General features: G+C 37.1%; 1 protein-coding gene across 1 annotated transcript in view; it reads right to left on the reverse strand.

The window, feature by feature from the left end:
- The window catches only part of KPNA1 (karyopherin subunit alpha 1), a 71625-nt gene that overhangs the window by 25777 nt on the left and 22157 nt on the right, over positions 1–23691 (reverse strand). The window contains exons 2-5 of the mRNA XM_036093687.2: positions 22546–22679; positions 7768–7875; positions 4810–4909; positions 1949–2043 (exon numbers count right to left, since the gene is read on the reverse strand). Coding sequence (XP_035949580.1) covers positions 1949–2043; positions 4810–4909; positions 7768–7875; positions 22546–22674 — 432 coding nt within the window. The 5' untranslated portion in view covers positions 22675–22679. The remainder of the gene's footprint in view (positions 1–1948; positions 2044–4809; positions 4910–7767; positions 7876–22545; positions 22680–23691) is intronic.

Here is a 23691-nt window from a genome sequence, read left to right on the forward strand (position 1 = left end):
GCTTCCAGAGGAATCATTTCTCAATCTTTCAGCCTAATTATTAGTTTGCACAAGGGTGGAATCTGAGAATTTAGATAGAAGCAAATTAGAGATTTCCAAAGGCTTTCATCTTCAGAAGATCCAAGTTCTAGGATTACAGAATCAAAAATGATGTAGAATCTACATGTGGTAGCCAGGAGAGGGCACTGTCTGAGAGAACATACTGCACTCTTTGGGGAGTATCGGAAAATGTGGAGATGGGGAAAGGCCCATTTCTCTTTTCTCATTTTAGGCCTATGAGGTTATACCATCATTCTTTAACACATTAATAAACTGGACCTCTGTGACCCCCTATTAGAAACTGCTAGATCCAGGAGTAAATTCAGTATCTCTCAACTACTCTCATTGTCAGAGATAGGATACAAACATATTTTCACATGAACAAAATGGTAATTTTCCCTACCTCCCTCTTCCTACAAAGCTTTTCAAATGATAAACTGCAGTAAGGCTCTTCATTTGGTCCCTCTGGTTCTCTTGGCAGGTTGCTTAGGGCTCAGGCTCAGTACTCTGCAGTGTTGGTTGTCTGGATTTCCCTTTTTTTTCTGATAAAAGTCTCTTTCCTTGCTCTCTAGATGAACCTGGTAATTTTTCAGGTGTCTGATGATCCTGGCCTTAGATGGGGACCAGAATTACAATCCAGGAGGCAGCTAGCAAAACAGAATCTTAATTCAAGTGAACTTGGGGATGAGTAAATGTCAAACTGGAGAAGAAAAACTGATGGGACATTGAAGTACTCTACCTTTTCTGGATTTCTTGTTTTTCTTCTGGAAAGAACTCATCACCGCAACAAAGAGAGTAAAAGGAGGAGAAAGATGGGGTGGGAGGAAAGGAGAGAAAATATCAAGACAAAGCATCAAGTCTTATGAATCATCTACAATCCTCTGGACAGTAAAGAATCTGGCGACAGGGGTTACTATCATTTACAAAAATGCCCCACTCCCTCTAGCCTTAGAGAGTAAGGCAAAAACGAACAAGAAGGTGAAAGTTATCTTTAGGATTAACTTGTCACTGGCAAATTTACTTGGAAAACTAACCTCATTTGTGATCTACTTTGCACCTGACCCATTTTTATAGTTGCAGAGTCTCTCTAAAGGGCCTGAGCCCTTCAGATTAGATCCTACAAGTGAGAATTTAGATATCACAGGTCCTGGTTAAAGAATAACGCAGAAACTGATTCAATGGGTTACTCCAAGGAAGTACAGCTACTGAAAAATTACCAGTTTACTAAAAATCCAACTTTTATTCAGAAAAAAAAAAAAACAACAACAAAAAACAGTATTTTAAAATTTCTAGGTAACTGCCATGATGAGTCAGTTGACAACTGGTCCTTTTTACTATGAAAACTATACAATCGAGAAGCTGCAGAATTTCCTCCTGGAGCCCCTATATAATACAGTACTGACAGACTAAATAAACCTAGCACCAAGCACCAACATTCACAACAAGGCTATCTCCTTGTCAGCTCTTGAGGGGAAGGGGAAGGGTTTAACTAGGACCAGGTTTGGGGATTAGTGAGTCTCTAATCTAGCCCATGTTACAGAGCCTTGCAGAGCCAACAAATGTAACTTAAAAATCCTTCAAAACCAAATTTTACGTAGCCCACACTTAGGTCCTATCTAAAATGACTCCTCCACCACACACAATTCCCTATTAAATAAGTATTATCCACAATCACCATAAAATAATCTTTTTCATAACTAAAAATGACAAGAATTCTAAAGAGTAAAACCAAGAGCCTAGATGTTAACAAAGCTATCAGAGCAATGCGGTTGCTTGCAATGTGGTTGTCAGAAACATCATCTCAAAAATGAACCCTTGTATAAATTAATATAAATAACAAATCTGTATATAAAATGTAAGCTTGCAAAAGGAATTAAAATAGGAGGCAAGAAATGAAAATGGTTCGCACCTGCAGTGTACAGTTCTCTTTTCGCTTGAGGAACTCCACAAACCTGGCCACTACTCCTGGTGTGCTGATGACTTCATCAATAGGAGGATTAGGTTCTGTCTCCCCATAAGATAAAAGGAAAGAAGAAAAATAATCCTTTCATTTCAATGCAAGAACTTTATTATTTCAAACTTACTTCATAATATCCCTCCCTCCATTTTAGCATCTCTTTCATGTTGGACATCTAAAAAAGAAAAAAAGGGCGCCTGGGTGGCTCAGTTGGTTAAGCGACTGCCTTCAGCTCAGGTCGTGATCCTGGAGTCCCGGGATCGAGTCCCACATCGGGCTCCCTGCTCAGCAGGGGGTCTGCTTCTCCCTCTGACCCTCTTCCCTCTCGTGCTCTCTGTCTCTCATTCTCTCTCAAATAAATAAATAAAAAATCTTTAAAAAAAAAAATAAATAAAAAAGAAAAAGAAAAAGAAAAAAGAAAAAAAAAGTAAAACTGTAAATGTAAAATTGAGTTCAGTCACTTTGAGACTACGGTAGCCCCAAAGGTTTCACAATAAGGTAAGCTTTAATGTGGAAAGGATGGGCAGACTTCTCAAAAATTAAAGTTAGTGCCTCTACAACTTTAGAAAACTTAGAAAGTAGGGGGAAAAACATCCAAACACAGCCTTATTATTAGGAATACTTCCTTCTAGCCCTATCTCCGTATATGGGTTTTTAGTCTAACAGTAAGTTGTTTCAAGAAACTGGATTAGGTGACTCTGCATGTGCTTGCAGGATTTAATTTTACAGCTGTGGTGATAAGTAGGAGCCAGCAAGAATTCATTAAGGATGACTTGCCAAATTAATCTCATTTTTCAGTTATGACAAAAAAGTATCTTAAAAATGAAATCATTTGATAGAAACCTGTTTGATAAACAGATAGAAAATGTCCTTAACAATCAGCATGGTAATTTCAGCTAGAGATTTGACGAAGTTCTTGATGACATTCACGAAACAATGCAAGAAAAATGGCAGCTGGATTACAGTACTTAGTACCAAGGATTCTTAGTCAAGTCCAGAGCTTTACTGAAAAAAAGGTGACTATGTTAATTTGGAGCGAGCTCTGATGACATGTCCTTTGCCTGGTTCAACATTTTTATCAACCATTCAGATAACACAACAAATAAACTGGATGATCATAATAAAAATGATAATTTTCCCTACCTCCCTCTTCCTGGTTAAAATGCTAGATTACAGAAATAACATATAGGAAGAACAATAAGCTGAAGTTAGCAGGGATAAAGCAGGATTTAGCAACTGAATTTTGTAAGAAGCAATTTTAAAAAATCTCCATGACTTTACAGACAGAACCTAAAAACAGTACACGAAGAGAAGTCCTAGGGAGTTTAGATGCTGCAAGTACAGTCAACCATGCCTGTGCCGTGACCACCACAATAACTGCTGCGATCGTGGAGGACATTATTGGGATGTGTAGTCTCGGGGCAAGGAAAGCAATCTCTCCCCACACCTTAGGGTCAGAAGAACACTTCTGAAGTACTGTATTCTAGTTATCACATTTTTAAGAGGGATGGCTGGCAAACTAGAATCCAGGCAGGAAAGTAGGAGAGAGCAGTGAAAGGTCCTAAAAAGCCCCATGGTGTGAGAAAGGCATTAGACTCAGCATGCTGAAAAGAGACAAGGGGAATGGGGAAGGTGTACATGACAACGGCCTTCAAATATTAAGGTGTCACACAAAAAATATAATTGTTATGTCACACACAATTTTGTTATGTCTATATGTTATAGACGTTTTTATTCCAGGTCCCTCAAGGGATATATTATCACTTATGATTCCAAAAAACTCTACCTTACTACTGGGGGGGGGGAGGTCTCCTGTTTATTTAATGTCAACATTTACTATCGACATTTTAATGTGGTTTAGAGTTCCACAGTTCTTTTTACTTGTCCAGAATGGCAAAGGTATCATATTCTAGTCTACCCTAATTATACCAAAAAGAAAAAAAAGGTAATTTCCCTGACCACTAATAAATCCATACTTAAATTTCATGAGAAAATGGTAACATTAAAACCAACAATCACTGATCTTTCAACTGATACTTTAAAAGTTTTTCTTGGGGCACCTGGCTGGCTCAGTTGGTAGAGCATGTGACCCTTGATCTCAGGGTTATGAGTTCAAGCCCCATGTTGGGTACAGAGATTACTTAAAAATAATAAAATCTTTAAAACAACAACAACAAAAAGGTTTTCTTAAAAAAAGAGTAGAGTTTCTTGATTTGAATTAACAAAATACTGACTACTGTTCATATCACCTTACAGGTCTTTTATAAAATAGCTCAGAAATGAAAATAAGGCTGCTTTCTGGTCCTGGTAAGATTGCATAAAAAAGAAATTCAGAAGTTAGCCATGGCTCATAATTACATATACATCTATATGTGTCCTTTTATTTTGTTGATAGACACACTCCAAAGCAATTTATCTGTGATGTGAAAAATAGATTATGGGAAAGTAGTATTTTTTTAAATGAAAAAATATACAGTTGACCCTTGAACAATACAAAGGTTGGGGCGCCAATCCCCGCAGAGTCAAAAATCCTTACGTAACTTTTGACTCCCCCCAAAACCTAGCTACTAATAGCCTACTATTGACAGGAAACCTCACCAATAACATAAACAGGCAATTAGCACATATTTTGTATGTTATATGTATTACATACTGTATTCTTACAATATAGTAAGCTAGAGAAAAGAAAATATTAAGAAAATCATAAGGAAGAGAAAATACATTTACAGTACTGTACTGAATTTATCGAAAAAGATCTTCAAGTCCTTGTCACTCAAGGGTCAAAACCGTACTTTAACATATTTAGAACTCACCTTTTGAAAGCAATTTTCTGAATTTCTGTGTTGCTGAAAGCTGTTGCTCTGGGCTATTGGAAAATATCATTTCGATCATGTCGGAAGTAATAACACCACCCTGGGAATACAAACAAAAAGCAAATATGATAAAATTTTAACTTTAACTCAAAGGAAAACAAAGACAGTGTAAGTTGTGGCCACATTAAGTTAAATCATATTTATCTAGAAGAGTTGTACAAAGGTAGGATAATCTATACACGTAGAAATGTCTGAGATGATTAATAATGTGATAAAGCCAAATACTTTGTCTATTATTAAGAAGCTCATGACAATAAGAAAGTAATCTTAGTAGTAAATACTAAGACACGGCGTTTATTACTCTTCCTCCCTTGCTCATCACATGGTTGGTTGTTCCTTGTCATTCAAGTTCTAAAAGAAGGCTCTTCATGACCTCCAAATCCAAAGCAGCCACTCCATCTCTATCGCTCTATTTTAATCCTAGGCCAGCCTTTTTCACTATCAGATATTTTTCTCAGTTATGTGTTTAATGCCCAGGTTCCTGCAGTATAATACAAGCTTCTTGAAAGCCAAAGACCCTGTCCATCTTACCATTCTATCACTGATGATTGGCATACAGCAGATGCTCAACAAATATTTACTGAATGAGGACAGAATAGTCTTGTATAAATCAGATTCTAGCCACTATCAAATTCAACAACTGACTCTTAAATTTATTTAAAATTTCTATTTTCTTTTTTTTTTTTTTTTTTTAAAGATTTTATTTATTTGACAGAGAGAGAGATAGTGAGAGCAGGAACACAAGCAGGGGGAGTGGGAGAGGGAGAAGCAGGCTTCCCGCCGAGCAGGGAGCCCGATGTGGGACTCGATCCCGGGACCCCGGGATCATGACCTGAGCCGAAGGCAGACGCTTAACGACTGAGCCACCCAGGCGCCCCTAAAATTTCTATTTTCTTTAAAACTTTTCAGTTTTCCACTATTTTCTTGCTTTATTAGAACTTTTCCATTTTCTACAACAACCCATCTCCAGTATTAGTAGTCAACCTTCTTCTCAGGGTCACTTGTCACAATGAAATGAAGTTCTTATCATTTCATGAAGGGTTAGAGTCAACAAGATGAACTGTGAAGAAAGCTGCACTGAGTTATAAATGCTGGAGGGCTGGTAAACAATACCTAACACTTAAGAATCCCAATGGGGAGAGTGAAGCATTCCGCTCTTAACAGAAAAGTAATGAACTTGAAACTTACAAAACTGATTCCTGTAAACAAAGGTACCTATATGATTCTGTTATGAATGTTTGGATACACTTAGATATACACATTCTCTCTCTCTCTCTCACACACACACACACACACACACACACACTCATTCCCTTCCCTCTCTTATTCCCTAATATAAAATGTATTGACTTTACATTCATGGTATTGAAGTACCGTTAATTTTATGTCACAGCATTTAAGTTACAAGAGATCAAGAAGAGGAATGAACATCACTCAAGGACTTAACGTCTTCTGGGAAAAAGGTTAGTGCATTTTTAGTTGCACAAAGGATAACCGTATCATGTTACATGGAGATACGACTTTGTTATTTCTTTATCTGAGACTCAGTATGGTTTAAGGAGTTCTATAGGGATGCCAAGTGGCCAAGGAGTGTACTAGGATGGTTAATTTTATATGTCAACTTAACACACACTGGTCTAGACTTGCTATGAAAGTACTTTTTCAGATGTGATTAACATTTAACATTTAAATTAGTATACTTAAGTAAAGCACTTTACTCTCCAAAATGTGTGTGGGCCTCATTCAATCAGTTGAAGGTCTTAAGAGCAAGGACAGGCTTCCTGAGGAATTTCAGCCCTAAAACTACAACATCAATGCTTACCTGAATTTTCAGCCTACTGATTTGCGCTACAGATTTTGAACTTACCAGCTCCAACAATTACATGAGCCAATTCCTGAAAATCAATCAATCAATCAATCTCCTATTGGTTGTTTCCTTTGTAAAACCCTGACTAATACTATGGTCCACAAAACATTTCATATTTATTTTTACATCCACTAAAAGAACAACAACAAAAAAAATGGACAGCTCAACTTTCTGAAGGACCTAGAAGAATTTACCACAAAATTATAGTGTTAGCTACAATGTCTATATAGATTCCAAAGTGATTTAAACTGCTCTCCTAATTCCAAAAGAAAACTGGTCCATAAAAACTGGAGATCTATGAAGCAAAAAAGAAAAAAAATATATATATAGGACACTGTGCATAATATGCCATAATTTGCTTAAAAGCGGTGTGGAGGGGAAGGGGAGAAAAAAACATTTTCTCAAAGAGAGTTAAGAATCTAGTAACAGTGGTTGCCAATGAAGAAAGAAATTGGATGGAAGAAAGAGATTTCTCTTTTTGAAAAACCATCTGTATGTGTGTGTGTGTGTGTGTGTGTGTTCTATTAATTGACTAAAATAAACTAGAAATATAGACAGGTATAATCCATATAAATAAAGCATAATTTTTATCTGCTTACATAACCTCAAGAAAGTTACAAAATGGGTTATAATAGAAAATTCCAACAGCTGTGATGTGGAACCAATTTTTAAAATCATATAAACATGCCCAATTTGATAACTGAAATGAACAGCAAACTGGGATTTCCTTTAAAGTATCTCTTGTTATTTAACTTGTAAGGAATAATTCTATAATTATCTTTTTAAGTTTTAATAGCTGAATTAATCTTCATAATTTAGTTAATTCTGTTTATTGCATGTTAATCACACTATAATAAACATCTAATGAACCAAGAGATTAAGTATATGGCTTCTTTTTTTTAAAATGAAATGCCAAGTACTTTCTACAGCCATCTACTAACACCTTTTTTAAAAACCCAAATAGCGAGCTACACCTCATATCTTCCTCAGAAAAACACTAAAAAAAGAGTTTCTTTCATTATCTTACTTACTGGTGCCATCTCCATGTTATTAATCTGAGCCTCATGGAAGCCTCCATCCGACATAACTTCTTCTTCTGTTTCTTCCTCTGCCGTAGCAACATTTCTTCGCTTGAATAACTGAAAAATAAAAGACTGTAACTCAAGTATTCTAATACAAGGGAGTTCAACATGCAAACTTTAGGAACCCCACTTAAAAGACAGTAAGGAAGGATGGAGTTTTTTGAAAATCATTTAAAAAATTCTAAAGGCTGTGCCACCTTCGACCTTTCCTGATGAGGAACTATTTCAGAATTCTCCAGTTTTACAATCTAATACAATTAACTATCACAATATGCTGTTACCAACACCTGATGTGGTAAAATGACTAAGAGAAGCCTGACACTGCATGACACACAAAAAGGGTAAGGTTGAAAAAGAGCTAGGGCATGCTTGGCCGTTCCCCTCTTTCCTCTATGTTATGTTGGTGATCATATAGTCTTACCAATACATTAGGGGAAATGATAAAAAATTATGTCAGAATGACTTAATACTTCCCTCTTAACCCTCAAAGATAATGAACCGAGACTTCCCAACCTTTCCAACCTGTCCAGCAACCAGTAATAACAAGTGACTACTGCTTGAACACTACCTTTAAAGCATCTATTAATTTGTGTAGGCAAAGAATACTTTCTTCCAAAGGTAGCCCTCTAAGGTGCCTCCATTGTATCTTTAATACTCTGAAGCAGTTCACTTGTTCAAGCAATGATGGACTAACAATAACTTATCCTCTTATCCTACACAACTCTAAAAGCAGACAAAATCCATAAAATAATGGGTTTCAGTTAATGGATAATGGGCAGCCCAGGCAGTGATCCTTCAGAAAAGAAAAAAGACTGGCCCTATGATTGCCTCAGATTATTGCCTGGACAGAGTTTCCAGGCTGTAGCATAGGGAGGGCAAAACCCAAATAGGGCCTACTGGCTCCCTCAGTTGAGGAGACAAGAGTTTAGAAATGAGGAGGCCAAGGCAACTAGAATCCATAGGCAAAGTAATGAAGAGAAGAGATCAACACAGAGGGAATTCTAAAACTCTGCAGAAAATTCCCCATGAGTCTTTAGCTTCGTTCTACAAGCACAGGTGTATAAGGAAAATATAGCTGAGAAAGGAACGACCTCCAACAAACATGCAGAACAATTTTGGAAGTTATATGGGTCAAGGAATACTCATGTTTCAACCAAACAATAGAAAAGACTTCCTAATATATATAGAGCATTTAGTAGAACACTCAGGATACTGATTCAGAAGTGAGGCTAAATTAGCTCTAGATTAAAGGGTATTAAAGTTCCAGCCCAATGAAACGTAAAAACAAACTGGTTCCAAACAATTTACTAAATCCAAAGACAAATTCAGAATTACATATATTAAAAGATGTAAGGTAAAATTCACATGCTTGGAATTCAATTGGAAACTACCAAGCACTAAAAAGAAGAAAAGACTATCCATGGGGAAGAAAAAAAAAATCAATCAAAATCACCTGGAAATGACAAAAATGGCAGAAATGTAAAAGAACATTAAAAAACAAAAAGACTAAGCAAATACCTAGAAATGAAAAATACAATTTTTCAGATGAAAAGTACACTGAATGGGATTAACAGCAGATAATATACTGCAGAAAAAAAGATCAGTGAATTTAAGGATACAGCAAATAAAAACACACCAAAATTAAAGACATGGCAAAAACGTTGAGAAAATAGGTACAAAATATAAGTCAGTTGTGGGACATCAAGTGACCTAATATATATACATGCACTGGAACCCTAAGGTTGGGGTGGGGGAATATATTTGGAAAATGGCCAAAAGTTTTTTTGTTTTTCGTTTTTTTAGTTTCCAATTTTTATTTGAATTCCAGTTAGTTAACATATACTGTAATGTTAGTTTCAGGAGTAGAATTTAGTGATTCATCACTTAATATAACACCCAGTGCTCATCACAACAAGTGCCCTTCTTAATATCCATCACACATTTAACCCATCCCCTACTCACCTCCCTCCATCAACCCGTTTGTTCTCTATAGTTCAGTGTTTTATGGTTTGCCTCTCTTGTTTTCCTCCTATGTTCATCTGTCTCATTTCTTAAATGCCACATATGAGTGAAATCATATGGTACTTGTCACTTTTTTAAAGATTTATTTATTAGAGAAAGAGAGAGCACGCGAGCATGAGCAGGGGAAGGGGCAAAGGGAGAGAGAGAAGCAGACTACCCACTGAGCACAGAGCCTGATGCAGGGCTCAATCCCAGGACCCTGAGATCACGACCTGACCTGAAGTCACTTAATCGAATGAGCCACCTAGGTGCCTGGTATTTGTCTATGACTGGCTTATTTCGCATAGCATAATACACCCTTGGTCCATCCACGTCATTGCAAATGGCAAGATTTTATTATTATGACTAATAGCCCATTGTGTATATATACCACTTCTTTTTCCATTCATCAGTAGATGGACATTTAGGCTCTTTCCGTAATTTGGCTATTGTTGATAATGCTGCTATAAACATCAGGGTGCACGTATCCCTTTGGATCAGTACTTTTGTATCCTTTGGGTAAATACCTAGTGGTGTAATTGCTGGATCCTAGGAAACTCCACACTGTTTTCTGGAATGGCTGCACCAGTTTGCATTCCCACCAACAGTGTAAGAGGGCTCCCCTTTCTCACATCCTCACCAACATCTGTTGTTTCCTGCGTTATTAATTTTAGCCATCCTGACAGATGTGAGGTGATAGCTCATCGTGATTTTGATTTCTATTTCCCTGATGATGAGTGATATTGGGCATCTTTTCATGTGTCTGTTAGCCATCTAGATGTCTTCTTTGGAAAAATGTCTATTCATGTCTTCTGCCCATTTCTTAACAGGATTGTTTTCTGGGTGTTGAGTTCTTAAATTCTTTATACTAACCCTGTATCAGACATGTCATCTGCAAATATCTTCTCCCATTCTGTAGGTTGCTGATTGTTTCCTTTGCTGTGCAGAAGCTTTTTATCTTGATGAAGTCCCAATACTTCATTTTTGCTTTTGTGGGAATTCCCTTGCCTCCAGAGACATGTCTAGTAAGAAGTTGCTACGACTGAGGTCAAAGAGGTTGCTGTCCATGTTCTCCTTTAGGATTTTGATGCCTGTCTCACATTTAGGTCTTTCATCCATTTTGAATTTATTTTCGGGTATAGGGTAAGAAAGTGGTCCAGTTTCATTCTTTTTGCATGCTGCTCTCCAGTTTTCCTAACACCATTTATTGAAGAGACTTTTTTCCATTAGATATTCTCCCCTGCTTTGTAGAAGATTAGTTGACCATATGGTTGTGGGTCCATTTCTGGGTTTTCTATTCTGTTCCGTTGATCTATGTGTCTGTTATTGTACCAGTACCATACTATCTTGATCACTACAGCTTTGTAATATAACTTGGAAGTCCAGAATTGTGATGCCTCCAGCTTTGCTTTTCTTTTTCAGGATTGCTTTGGCTATTCAGGGTCTTCTGTGGTTCCCTACAAATTTTAGGATTGACTGTTCTACCTCTGTGAAAAATGCTGGTGGTATTTTGATAAGGACTGCATTAAATGTGTAGATTGCTTTGGATAGTATAGACATTTTAACAGTATTTGTTCTTCTAATCCATGAGCATGGACTGTCATTCTGTTTCTTTGTGTCTTCCTCAATTTCTTTCAAAATTGTTCCGTAGTTTTCAGAGTACAGATCTTTTACCTCTTTGGTTAGATTTATCCCTAGGTATCTTATGGTTTTTGGTGCAATTGTAAATGCAATCGATTCCTTGATTTCTTTCTGCTGCTGCATTGTTGGTATACAGAAACGCCAACATGGGGCACCTGGGTGGCTCAGTCACTAAGCATCTGCCTTTGGCTCGGGTCATGATCCCAGGGGCCTGGGATCGAGTCCCGCGTCAGGCTCCCTGCTTAGCAGGAAGCCTGCTTCTCCCTCTTCCACTCCCCCTGCTGGTGTTCCCTTTCTCGCTGTGTCTGTCAAATAAATAAAATCTTTAAAAAAAAAAAAAGAAAAGAAAAGAAATGTCAACAGATTTCTGTATGTTGGATTTTGTATCCTGCAACTTTACTGAATTTGTGTATCAGTTCTAGCAATTTTTTGGTGGAGTCTTTTGGGTTTTCCAGAGCATCATGTTGTCTGCAAATAGTGAAAGTCTGACTTCTTCTTGCCAATTTGGATGTCTTTTATTTCTTTTTGTTGTCTGACTGCTGAGGCTAGGACTTCCAGTCCTATGTTAAATAACAATGGTGAAAATGAACATCCCAGGTCTCATTCTTGACCGCAGAGGAAAAGCTCTGTTTTTCCCCACTGAGAATGATATTAGCTGTGGGCCTTCTGTATATGATGTTGAGGTATGTTCCTTCTACCCCTACTTTGTTGAGGGTTTTTATCAAGAATGGATGTGTACTTTGTCAAATGCTTTTTCTGAATCTACTGAATCATATAGTTCTTACCCTTTCTTTTATTAATATTGTGTATTACACATTGATTTGTGAATATTGAACCACCCGTGCAGCCCAGGAACAAATCCCACTTGATTGTGGTGAATGATTCTTTTAATGTACTGTTGGATTTGATTTGCTAGTATTTTGTTGAGGATATTTGCATCCATGTTCACCGTGATATTGGCCTGTAACTGTCTTTTTTAAGTGGGGTTTTTGTCTGGTTTTGAAGTCAGGGTAATGCTGGCCTCGAAGAAGGAATCTGGAAGTTTTCCTTCCATTTCTATTTTTTGGAATAGTTATAATTGTTTGTATTTCTGTGGTGTTAGTTGTGATCTCCTCTCTCATTCATGATCTTACTTTGGTCCTTTCTCTTTTCTTTTGGGTAAGTCTGGCTAGGGGTTTATCAGTTTTATTAATTTTTTCAAAGAACCAGCTCCTGGTTTCATTGATCTGTTCTACTATTTTGTTTGTTTCTATATCATTTATTTCTGCTCTAATCTTTATTATTTCCCTTCTTCTGCTGGCTGTAAGCTTCACTTCTTGTTCTTTTCCTAGCTCCTCTAGGTGAAAGGTTAGGTTGTGTATTTGAGATTTTTCTTGCTTCTTCAAGGCAGGCCTGTATTGCTATATCCTTCCCTCTTATGACCCCTTTTACAGCATCCCAAAGGTTTTGGACTGTCATGTTTTCCTTTTCATTTGTTTCCATGTAGTTTTAATTTCTTAAGTTCCTGGTTGACCCATTCATTCTTTAGTAGGATGTTCTTTAACCTCCATGTATTTGCGGTCTTTCCAAATTTTTTCTTGTGGCTGACTCAAGTTTCATAGCATTGCAGTCGGAAAATATGCATGGTATGATCTCAATCTTTTTGCACTTGTTGAGGCCTGATTTGTGACCTAGTATGTGATCTCTTCTGGATAATGTCCCATGTGCACTAGAGAAGAATGTGTACTATGCTGCTTTTGGATGAAATGTTCTGAATATATCTGTTAAGTCCATCTGGTCCAGTGTGTCATTCAAAGCCATTCTTTGTTTCCTTATTGATTTTCTGCTTCGATGGTCTGTCCTTTGATGTAAGTGGGGTGTTAAGGTCCCCTACTATTACTGTATAATTATCAATGAGTTCTTTTATGTTTGTTACTGTTTTATATATTTGGGTGCTCCCACGTTAGGGGCATAAATATTTACAATTATTAGACCTTCTTGTTAGATAGACACCTTTATTATGATACAGTGCCCCCCTTCATTTCTTGTTACAGTCTTCATTTTAAAATCTAGTTTGTCTGATATAAGTATTGCTTTTTCGGCGTTCTTCCGACATCCATTTGCATGATAAATGGTTCTCCAGCCCCTCACTTTCAATCTGCAGGTGTCTTTAGGTCTCAAATCAGTCTCTTATAGGCAGCATATAGATGGGTCTTGTTTTTTTTTATCCACTCTGACACCCTATGTCTTTTAACTGGAGCATTTAGTCCACTTACATTCAGAGTAATTATTGATAGATACGAATTTAGTGCCATTTTATTACCGTTTTGTCATTGTTTCTGGAGATTTTCTCTGTTCCTTTCTAATCTTTGTTGATTTTGGTCTTTCTTTCCCAAAGAGTCCCCTTTAATATTTCTTGCAGGGCTGGTTTAGTGGTCACAAATTACTTTAGTTTTTGTTTGTCTGGGAAACTCTTTTTATCTCTTCTTTTACTCTGAATGGCAACCTTGCTGGATAACGTATTCTTGGCTGATTTTTCTCATTCAGCATGTTGAATATATCATTCCACTCCCTTCTTGCCTGCCAAGTTTCTGAGGAAAGATCTGCTGCTAACCTTATTTGTCTTCCCTTGTAAGTTAGGGACTTCTTTTGTCTTACTGCTTTTAGGATTTTTTTTTTCCTTATCTCTATATTTTGCAAATTTAACTACAATATGTCTTGGTATTGGCCTGCTTTTGTTGATTTTGATGGGAGTTGTCTGTGCCTCCTGGATTTAGATGTCTGTTTCCACATTAGGGAAGTTTTCAGCTATAATTTCCTCAAATAAACCTTCTGCCCCCCTTTCCCTCTCTTCTTCTTCTAGGACTCTATGATACAAACGTTATTACACTTTATAGAATCACTGAGTTGTCTAAATCTACATTCATGATCTAATATTTTTCTTTCCCTCTTCCTTTCAACTTCATTAATTTCCATAATCTTCTATATCACTTATTCATTCCTCTGCTTCTTCCATCCTTGTGGTCATTACATCCAGTTGGCTTCAAATCTCAGTTACTGCATTTTTCATTTCACCCTGACTAGTTTTTTTGGTCTTCTATCTCTGCAGTAAGGGACTTCCTAGTGTCTTCTATGCTGTTCTCAAGCCCAACTAATATCCTTATGACTGTTCCCTTAAATTCTGGATCAGGCATATTATTTATATCTGTTTTGATTAGATCCCTGGCCATGACCTTTTCTTGTTCTTTCTTTTGGGATAAATTCCTGTCTTGGCATTTTGTGTAGGTCTCTGTCTTCTTCTGTGTGTTAGGAAAGCCTGTTATGTTTCCTGCTCCTGAGAGTAATGACTTTATGGAGAAGAGGTCATATACTGTCCAGAGCCTGGCACTTTAGAAGTGTCTCTGGTGCGTGCCGTATGCACTCAGCTGCTGTGTTTTGGCTGCTCTGTCCCTCAGGTCAGTCATCTGCAGAGCTTCTCCTTGCCTGCAGTGGGGAGTGTTTGGACCTTGGTCAGAGTGTGGTGAGTTTTAACTAGATGTGCTCTGGTCTGCTTGCTAAAGAGACGTGATGCTACTTTCACCAGAGCTGAAGCTTTGCAGAACTCTATGGTCAGCAGACATGGTGCAAGTGGGGGTTTGTGCTGGTCTTCTGGAGGAGTGGCCTGCTGCTCTGGTTCTCTAGCACAACTGCCCTAGTAAAACAAAACCTGCAGAGCACAGGGGGCAGGGCTTGGTGTAAGCAGTTTAGGCCACTGTTGGCACTGTGCTGCTTACTGAAGTTAGTTTATGCTAAGGGGGGGAGGGGAGGAAAATGATATCAGCCAGCTCCCTAGTCCCCGGAGAGTTTGCATGCACTACTGTCCAGGAAGCCCTCCCAGAAGAGCAAACAATCTCCCCTCGTGTGTCCTAGGCATCCCTCAGCTCGCTGCCTTCACCCTGTCTGTGTCCCAGCGTCTGCCTGCCCGGTAGCGCAGTGCACCTTGGGGTCTATCCCAAGCAGGTGTGCTGAGTTTTAAAACTCCAAACTTTAGGGACTTGGCATGGCATGGGCCTGTGCTGGTCTTCTGGGGGAGGGTATCACTACACTGGACTGATGCAGGTTTGTCCCAGAAGGGTAGTCACACCAAAGTGCAGGGGCGTGGAGTTTGAAGTAAAGCACAGCAAAGAACCAGGGTCCAAGTTAGCCACCCTCGGCAGGTGTCTCTGCACCTATGCTGAGGGGTGGGGGAAGGAAATGGTGCCCACTAACTCTTTTGTCCCTGTTACCTCTCCCAGACGTGCTCCAAGATGGGGGAACCATCTCTCCCAGTGAGTCCCAGGGGATTCTAAATATTAACAATGAACAATCGAAAACTAAAATTCAAAAGATACCATCTGTAATAGCATCAAAACTATACTATATTTAGGGGAAAATCTGACAAAAAAACTACAAATCAGGGCGCCTGCGTGGCACAGTCAGTTAAGTGTCCGACTCTTGGTTTTGGCTCAGGTCCTGATCTCAGTGTCATGAGACTGAGCACCATGTCAGGCTCCACACTCAGCAAAGAGTCTGCTTGAGATTCTCTCTCTCCCTCTGCACCTCCTGCTTGTGCTCTCTTTCTCTCTCTCTCTCAAATAAATAAATCTTTAAAAAAAAGCAAACCTACAAATCCCTGATATTATGGATCTAAATAAATGGAGATGTGGTGCTTATGAGTCAGAAGACTCATTGTTACGATTATCAGTTCTCCCCAAGCTGATCTACAGATCTGACACAATCACAATCAAATCCTCAGAGCAGGCTTTTGTGTACAAATTGACAAGATGATTCTAAAGTTCATATAAAAATGCAAAGGACCTGTAACAGCCAGAACAATCTATGGAGAGAAGAACAAGGTTAGAGGGCTAGTAATATGATTTCAAGACTTACTATAAAAGCTACAGTAATCAAGACAGTGTGGTATGTAAGACAGATAAACAAACCAATGGAACAGAAGTTCAGAAACCAGACCTACAGAGAAATAGTCAATTGAATGTAAAAGGGTGTAAGGCAATTCAGTGAGGAGAAACAATCGTTTCAATAAATGACATCTGAAAAAACGGAAAGCCGTATGTAAAAAAATGGGGGAAAAAGGGGGAGGAAAGCCCTTACCTCACATTATATACAAAAATTAAATGCAAATAATCACAGACCTACATTTAAACTTTAACAATAAAACTTCTTAAAACAGGAGAAAATCTTCAGTGACCTTGGCTTTGATAAAGATTCTTAGATTTGACACACAAAGCACAATCCATAAAAGAAAAAAACTGATACATGGAATTCCAAAATCGAAACCTTTTGCTCTTCAAACAGCACTTCTGAAAATGAAAAGGCAAGCCACTGACTGGGAGAAAATATTTAAAAAGTATATCCAACAAAAGACTTGCATCCAGAAACAACTCAATTAAGAAACTAAACAGACTTCACTAAGGTAGATATACAGATGGCAAATAAGCACATGAAAAGATGCTCTCAACTTCAGTCATTAGGGAAGTGCAAAATAAAACCATAATGGCATACTACTAGGCACACCTTAGACTAGATAAAATTAGAAAGACTGACCATACCAAATGCTCACAAGGAGATGGAGCAAATGAAACGCTCATATACCGCGGATGTGAAGATAAAGTAGTACAAGCCATTTTAGCAAACAGTTGACAGCCTCCTAAGTACACACCTACTATACAACCCAGCCATTCTCCTCCTAGATATCTATCCCGGAGAAATGGAAATATATGTCCATACGAAGAGCTGTCCAACAATGTTCATAGCAGCTCTATTTATAATCACCGAAAACTGGAAACAATCCAAACTGCCATCAACAGGTAAATGGATAAACCAATTGTGGTTTTATTTTTACAACAGATTGCTACTCAACAATAAAACGAATGAACTACTGATACACACAACATGAATGAATCTCAAAATGATTAAGCTGACTGACAAAAGCCAGACAAAACAGAACATATATTGTATCAGTCATTTATGCAAAGTAATCAGTAGTAACTGAAAACAGATTAGAAGTTGTTTGGAGATAGGTGAGGGGTGGGGAAAAGGTACCACAAAGGTATACCAGGAAAATGTTGAGAGCAATAAATATGTTCACTATCTTAATTATGGTGATGATACATATGTCAGAATTTAACAAACTGTACACTCTACTGTATGTCAATTATACAGTCATAAAGTTTAAAAACATAGAAAAAATAGCTGAAATAACCTGCAATACATCTATTTTAACCCTGTGAATTCCTAATAATATTAAAATACACACATTCCTATTCCCTCTGGAGGATGCTAAGAAACCAACTCATTATTTTGAAAATGAAAAAGTGGAGAAATTCAAGTATTTGTTTTTCCTATGTGATTACTAATTACGAGAAAACTAAAAACTGCAGTTTGAGCAACCTCTTGGATCTTGCTTTTATGATTTATTAGGGAGGTCTGGAGCAGAAATAAGTCTATGGCTAATTAATCTCCACTACTGAGGTAAAAATCTCCTGAATACTCTACCTAATGTCCTGTGAAAGATGAGTTTTTCCAGTCTGGCTAGAGAAACAGGGACTATTCTCAGCACTGTGCAAGGGCCAGGCACTGTTCCCTCTAATCTTTGTGGATGACAGTTTCTCTAGCCTTGAGCAGTCTCCCCAAGCACAGAGTACATCCCAGCAGGTCAGTACTCTGCTGAATATGCAAAGAAACACTCTGAAGATCTCCAGGCTTCTTTCTCTATACACATGTCTCTCCCTTTTGGTATTCCCTCCTATGAATGGATGACTTGATCTCCTCCGACTCTCAGCTCTGTCTCCTCAACTCAGGAAGGCCGTGGTCTTTAGTTCCCTTCCCCCGTGTTGCAACTTGGAAACTCTCTTGGGCAATAAGCTGAAGCAACCATAGGGTTCGTCTCATTGGTTTCCTATCTCTAGAGATCACTGTCCTGCACTGGTTAATGTCTGGTGTCTTGAACTACTGTTTCATGTATTTTGTCTGTTTATTCTTGGTTTGTTTCAGGTAGTAGGGTAAATCTGAGCCCTGCTATTCCACTTTGGCTGGAAGCAGAAGTCCTCAAAGTGCCCTTTCTAATACTCAAACTATCCCACTTAACAACTAATGGGAGCCTGTTCAAGCTATCTCCTGAGTCTTTTCAACACAAGTTTTGATGGTCTTAAAACTTCCTTGCTCTATGTTATGAAAAAATACTACACATTCACCTTGAATATTCCCTATCTCTAATCGAGATTCAGGTGTTTTTTCCAAGAAGCCTTGATCCCTTGACAGAAAAATTCTCTAATGACCACAATCTCAGGGTGCTAGAGGTGCTCACTGATACAAGGTATTTCGCTATTTCTACGCCTTTCTAGGACAGAACTGGGTTTTGTGTGTGTGTGTTTTAAGAAAATACATCATGAATCCCTACTGATATTACCTATTCAAATTTATATAACTTCTTTGATTTTATATTTCTATTCTTTCTTAATCTAAAAAAATCCAGGTCCCTGATATTAACATAGTTATTTGCTATATCCATATACAAATACACATGGTTTCAGGAACAATCCTATATGATTACTAAAGCAGTTGAAGATTTGTTCATACTTCTTTTTGTCCTTAAAATACAGCCCAATAGAGAAAATTAATCATTTTGCCATATTCGTGTATTAAAGTATTTCCTCTCTGTGTGGTTTAGCCACAAGCATGACACACAGGGCCATTTAATTCCTCTTGTTTAATCCTTCATTATGATTTCTTTTTGTTTCACAATTACTTAAAGCATTTACATGACTCCAAAATCACACCTAATAAGTAAAATTACATCCCTCGGTATTGCAAAATTTACATCCACAAGTAGTGGTCTTTAATATGGAATGGCAGGATACTGTTATGATCTTTAATATAATTGCTGACCAACAAGTAGAATTTGAAATTGAAAATACCACACCATTTACATTACAAGGATGATGACAAGATAAGACATGAGAAATTCCAAGCAGAGGGAAGTCCTAAAACTACAGCTATACAGCTAGAACACAGGATAAACAATTCAGACTGGCACAGGAGGAAAAAAAAATATAGGGTGAAGGTCTCCAGCAGAAAAAATATGGAACTGAAAAATTATCTGAGAAGTTTAACCACATAGAAAATCAGATAAAAATAATTTAAAAGAGCTGTAGAAGAGAATGAAAAGACAGCCAGGAATATGAAGCCAAGCAGGTACAAAATCAGACAATTAACTCCAGGAAAAACAAAGTATAAAGAAAGGAAATGTAATCACGGTATACTATTCAGTTCAGCAATAAATAATACTTACGTACTGTAGTATAACTATACTGAGAATACATGCAAGGGAAAAGCAGTATAAGAGCTTAAATCTTCACCTACCATAACAGAACACCAATAGGTAATATTTTAAATTGATAAACAAATAGTCAAGAGGATTGAAAGTGGTTTACTTGGGAATGAAACCAGGAACATTGGTGGTTTGGTTTCAAGTACTGTAGTACTACTTAACTTTTTCAACTGTGCATGTCTTACTCAGAGAAAAACAGGTTTTAAAAAAGAAAAAACTGGGTGGCTCAGCCGGTTAAACGGCTGCTTTCGGCTCGGGTCATAATCTCGGGGTCCTGGGATCGAGCCCCATGTCTGGCTCCCTGCTCAGCAGGGAGTCTGCTTCTCCCTCTCCCTCTGCTTGTGCTCTCTCTAATAAATACATCTTTAAAAAAACAATAAAAAAGAAAAAAGAAAAAACTGCCAAAACAATCATGATCTCTACACCTTAACTACAGATTACATGTTGAGTGAACTTGTCAACCAAGTTAATCAACGGGAAAAGTTGCCTGTCCACAAGTTTATCAACTTGCTCACTTCACAAGATATTTCTTATAACTAAAAACATCAAGCAAACCTCCGTTCTTCATCATGATGGGTTTTATGAACTTGCCAGCAGCACTAGGTTACCTATTCACTCTGAATTAACAAGAGTCTGCTTAATTCAAATTTTCAAGTACTGGCTCAATCAGAATGACACCAACTGGTAAAATTTTTTGCCAAAAATAAATTTTAGATTGGTCTATAAGTGCCAAATGGATAGAGGTCATTTATAAAGTGCTGCCTAGATATAACAAAAATTAAATGTTCGTCTGATAAAAGGATAGCCCTCAAAGATGCAGTTAGTTATCTTTTGCGCACTTGGCAACATCAACTCCTGTGGTACCCTCACATCTAGCTCTTCAGCTGGTATAAGCCTGTGACTGTGGAAAGATAAATAGTACCTAAATGAATCTATATTTTACTAATATTTACTATTTTACAAATTAGGCATGAAATATATACTGTTATATTAAGAAGCCTGACTGGTTTTACCAGGTCTCTCTACATAATACAGCACATATGAAATAAAAAAATTAAGATTTTAAATAGAGCAATATTCCAAAAACTTATCACAGAAACTTACTAAAGCCATAGCACAATTTTAGATCTCATACAATGAACATGACAGAATTTCAACTACAAATATTTTTAGTCCAATATATGGGGCCATACTTGCCAGTTGATATATTAAGGATAAGAGCATTTGTCTTCAGGCAGGTAAGTAAATATGAAAAATTTATTTTATTTATATAAACTTTACAATGAAGTCTAATTACATGACATCACCCATCACCAAGAAGAGAATAAAATGAACACTGTTAATGACAGAGGATCATTATTACATCTTCAAATGGCTTTATGCCAAATATGATGCATAAGCTGGTGGTTATATTCAGACCTATACTTGGGCTCATGTGTATATATTCACGTATTCACCTTCACATATGTGAATATAAATATGTAACAATGTTGTTATGATTTCTGGAATTTACCTCCAAAATAGAAGCTAATACAAAAGTTCATTCAAAAAAAAGGTTCCACTTCAAATAAGACAGATGAATAAAGAGATAACAAGAAACCCAGAGAAACTCATCCTTTTATGAATAAGTGATAACTCCTAATTTACTGCACTTAATATAAACTCTATTATAATATTACAAACTCTCTTTGCCCAAAAAATAATAGTAATGACAGTGTTTGATTCAAACATCTACAGCCCTAACAAAAAAAACACTGAGGTTGTAATGTACTCTTGGACTTTAACTAACTGGATTTTCCAGTGCGGTGTTACTCAAAAGAACAGTGTATTCTGAGACCAGCTCACTGTAACTGCAAAATATTTATGACAGATTACCTTATTTCTCAGGTATGAAAGATTCTGACTCATTTGCCTTTTATGGAGCTTTTGTAGCATGGGGATCAAATGGTCCTTCCAAGCTCAAAAGTCTCTCCTTAGCAAAAAAAAAAGAAAAAAAAAAAAGTCACCTAAGTGTCTTTAAATTTCTTTGCCATAAGGGATATACCATTCATTCTAGGCATTTTTAGAGGAAGGTAAAGTGAGAGTGAGTCCCAAATACTCCTGTGGATGTTTAGATGTTCTCAGGTTAAAAATGACCAAAAGTAAAAAAAAAAAAGAAAAAAGATCAAAAATCAATGTCCTAATGAATCATACAGAATTAATTTAGGGGTGAAAAGACATATTCCTTGAGATTTTTGCTTTAAAATACTACATAATAAAGAAATGTAAAGATAGACATGAAGCAAGTACGGCAAATTATTGACAATTACTGAATGCAAAGGATGAGTTTATGAGGTTCACCATCTATAATTTAATTTTGTATGTTTACAAATTTTCATATTAAAGTTTATAATGAAAAACAGCATTTTACTGGTCACTTGAGAATACATTAACAAACATGCAAATAAAATCTTAAACAAGTTGCAACTTTAAAAAAATAAAATACACTAAACAGGCCAAAAGATTAAACAGTGGTTGTACTGGAAATATGAGAACCTGAGAGATTTCTTTATTCTTGTATTCTGCTTTTCATCACCTCCTCTTCCCCACTCCCAAAACACGGTGATTTTATGATGGCGGAGATGTATATTTACACACATACACATATCTAACACAATCAAAATTAAAATAAAGTAGTTTCAGGCTTAAAATGGAAAATTAAGTTCTTTTAAATAAATTAATAAGGGTAAAGGATTTACCTGCTCTTCTCTTTTCTGCTTACGTAACTGCAGTCCCTCTTCCTCCCTCCTCCTGCGCATTTCATCAGGATTCAGGGACTTATTTTTGTAACTTTTCAGGCGAAAGTTCTCTTTTCCTGGGGTAGTCATGATTTCTACAAAAATGAGACAAAGAAAGAGAACAAATGAGCTTGGCTTATGGTAAAGAGCTCTTGTTATTCTAATAGCCCAGCCTCACTGCATAAGGACACCAGAAATGGTTAACTTTTTTTAACAGCTTTATTAAAGTGTACAAGTCAATAGCTTTCATATTTTCACATCTATGCACAACCATTACCACAGTCCATTTTTTAACATTTTCATCACCTCAAAAAGAAAGTGTGTACTATCACTCCTACTGGCTATCACTCCTATTCAGGACATTTCATATGAATAAAATAATATGCGTGATCTTTTGTGCCTGGATTCTTTCATTTAGTATATCTTCAAAGTTCATCTATGTGGCAACATATATCAGTACTTTATTCTTTTATGGCTGAATAATATCCAATCATATGGATATACCCCATTATATTTTATACCTACTCATCAACTGATAGACATTTGGGTTCTTTCCACTTTTTGGCTATTATGAATAATGCTTCCATAAACATCTATGGACAAGTTTTTATGTAGACATAGGTTTTCATTTTTCTTGGGCATACACCTAGGAATCGAACTGCTAGGTAACACTGTAACTCAATGTTTGTTTGAGGAACTGCCAAACTATTTTTCCAAAGTGCTGCGCTATTTTACATTCCCACCAGCAATGTACAAGGGCTGACAATTTCTCCACTATCACAATTTTTGGTGTCTGCTGTCCTTTCACATATTTATTTTCTAACTGTATATCCTCCATAAAAAAAAAAAGTCTATTCAGATTCTTTACCCATTTTTAAATTGTCTCTAGGAAGTCCCAATAGTTTATTTTTGCCCTTGCTTCTTCCCTTGCCTTTGGCGATGTTTCTAGGAAGAGGTTGCTGCCTGTGTTCTCCTCTAGGATTTTGATGGATTCCTGTCTCACATTTAGGTCTTTCATCCATTTTGAGTCTATTTTTGTGTGTGGTGTAAGGAAATGGTCCAGTTTCATTCTTCTGCATGTGGCTGTCCAATTTTCCCAACACTATT

Source organism: Halichoerus grypus, chromosome 1, assembly GCF_964656455.1.
Source record: "Halichoerus grypus chromosome 1, mHalGry1.hap1.1, whole genome shotgun sequence".
NCBI lineage: Eukaryota > Metazoa > Chordata > Mammalia > Carnivora > Phocidae > Halichoerus > Halichoerus grypus.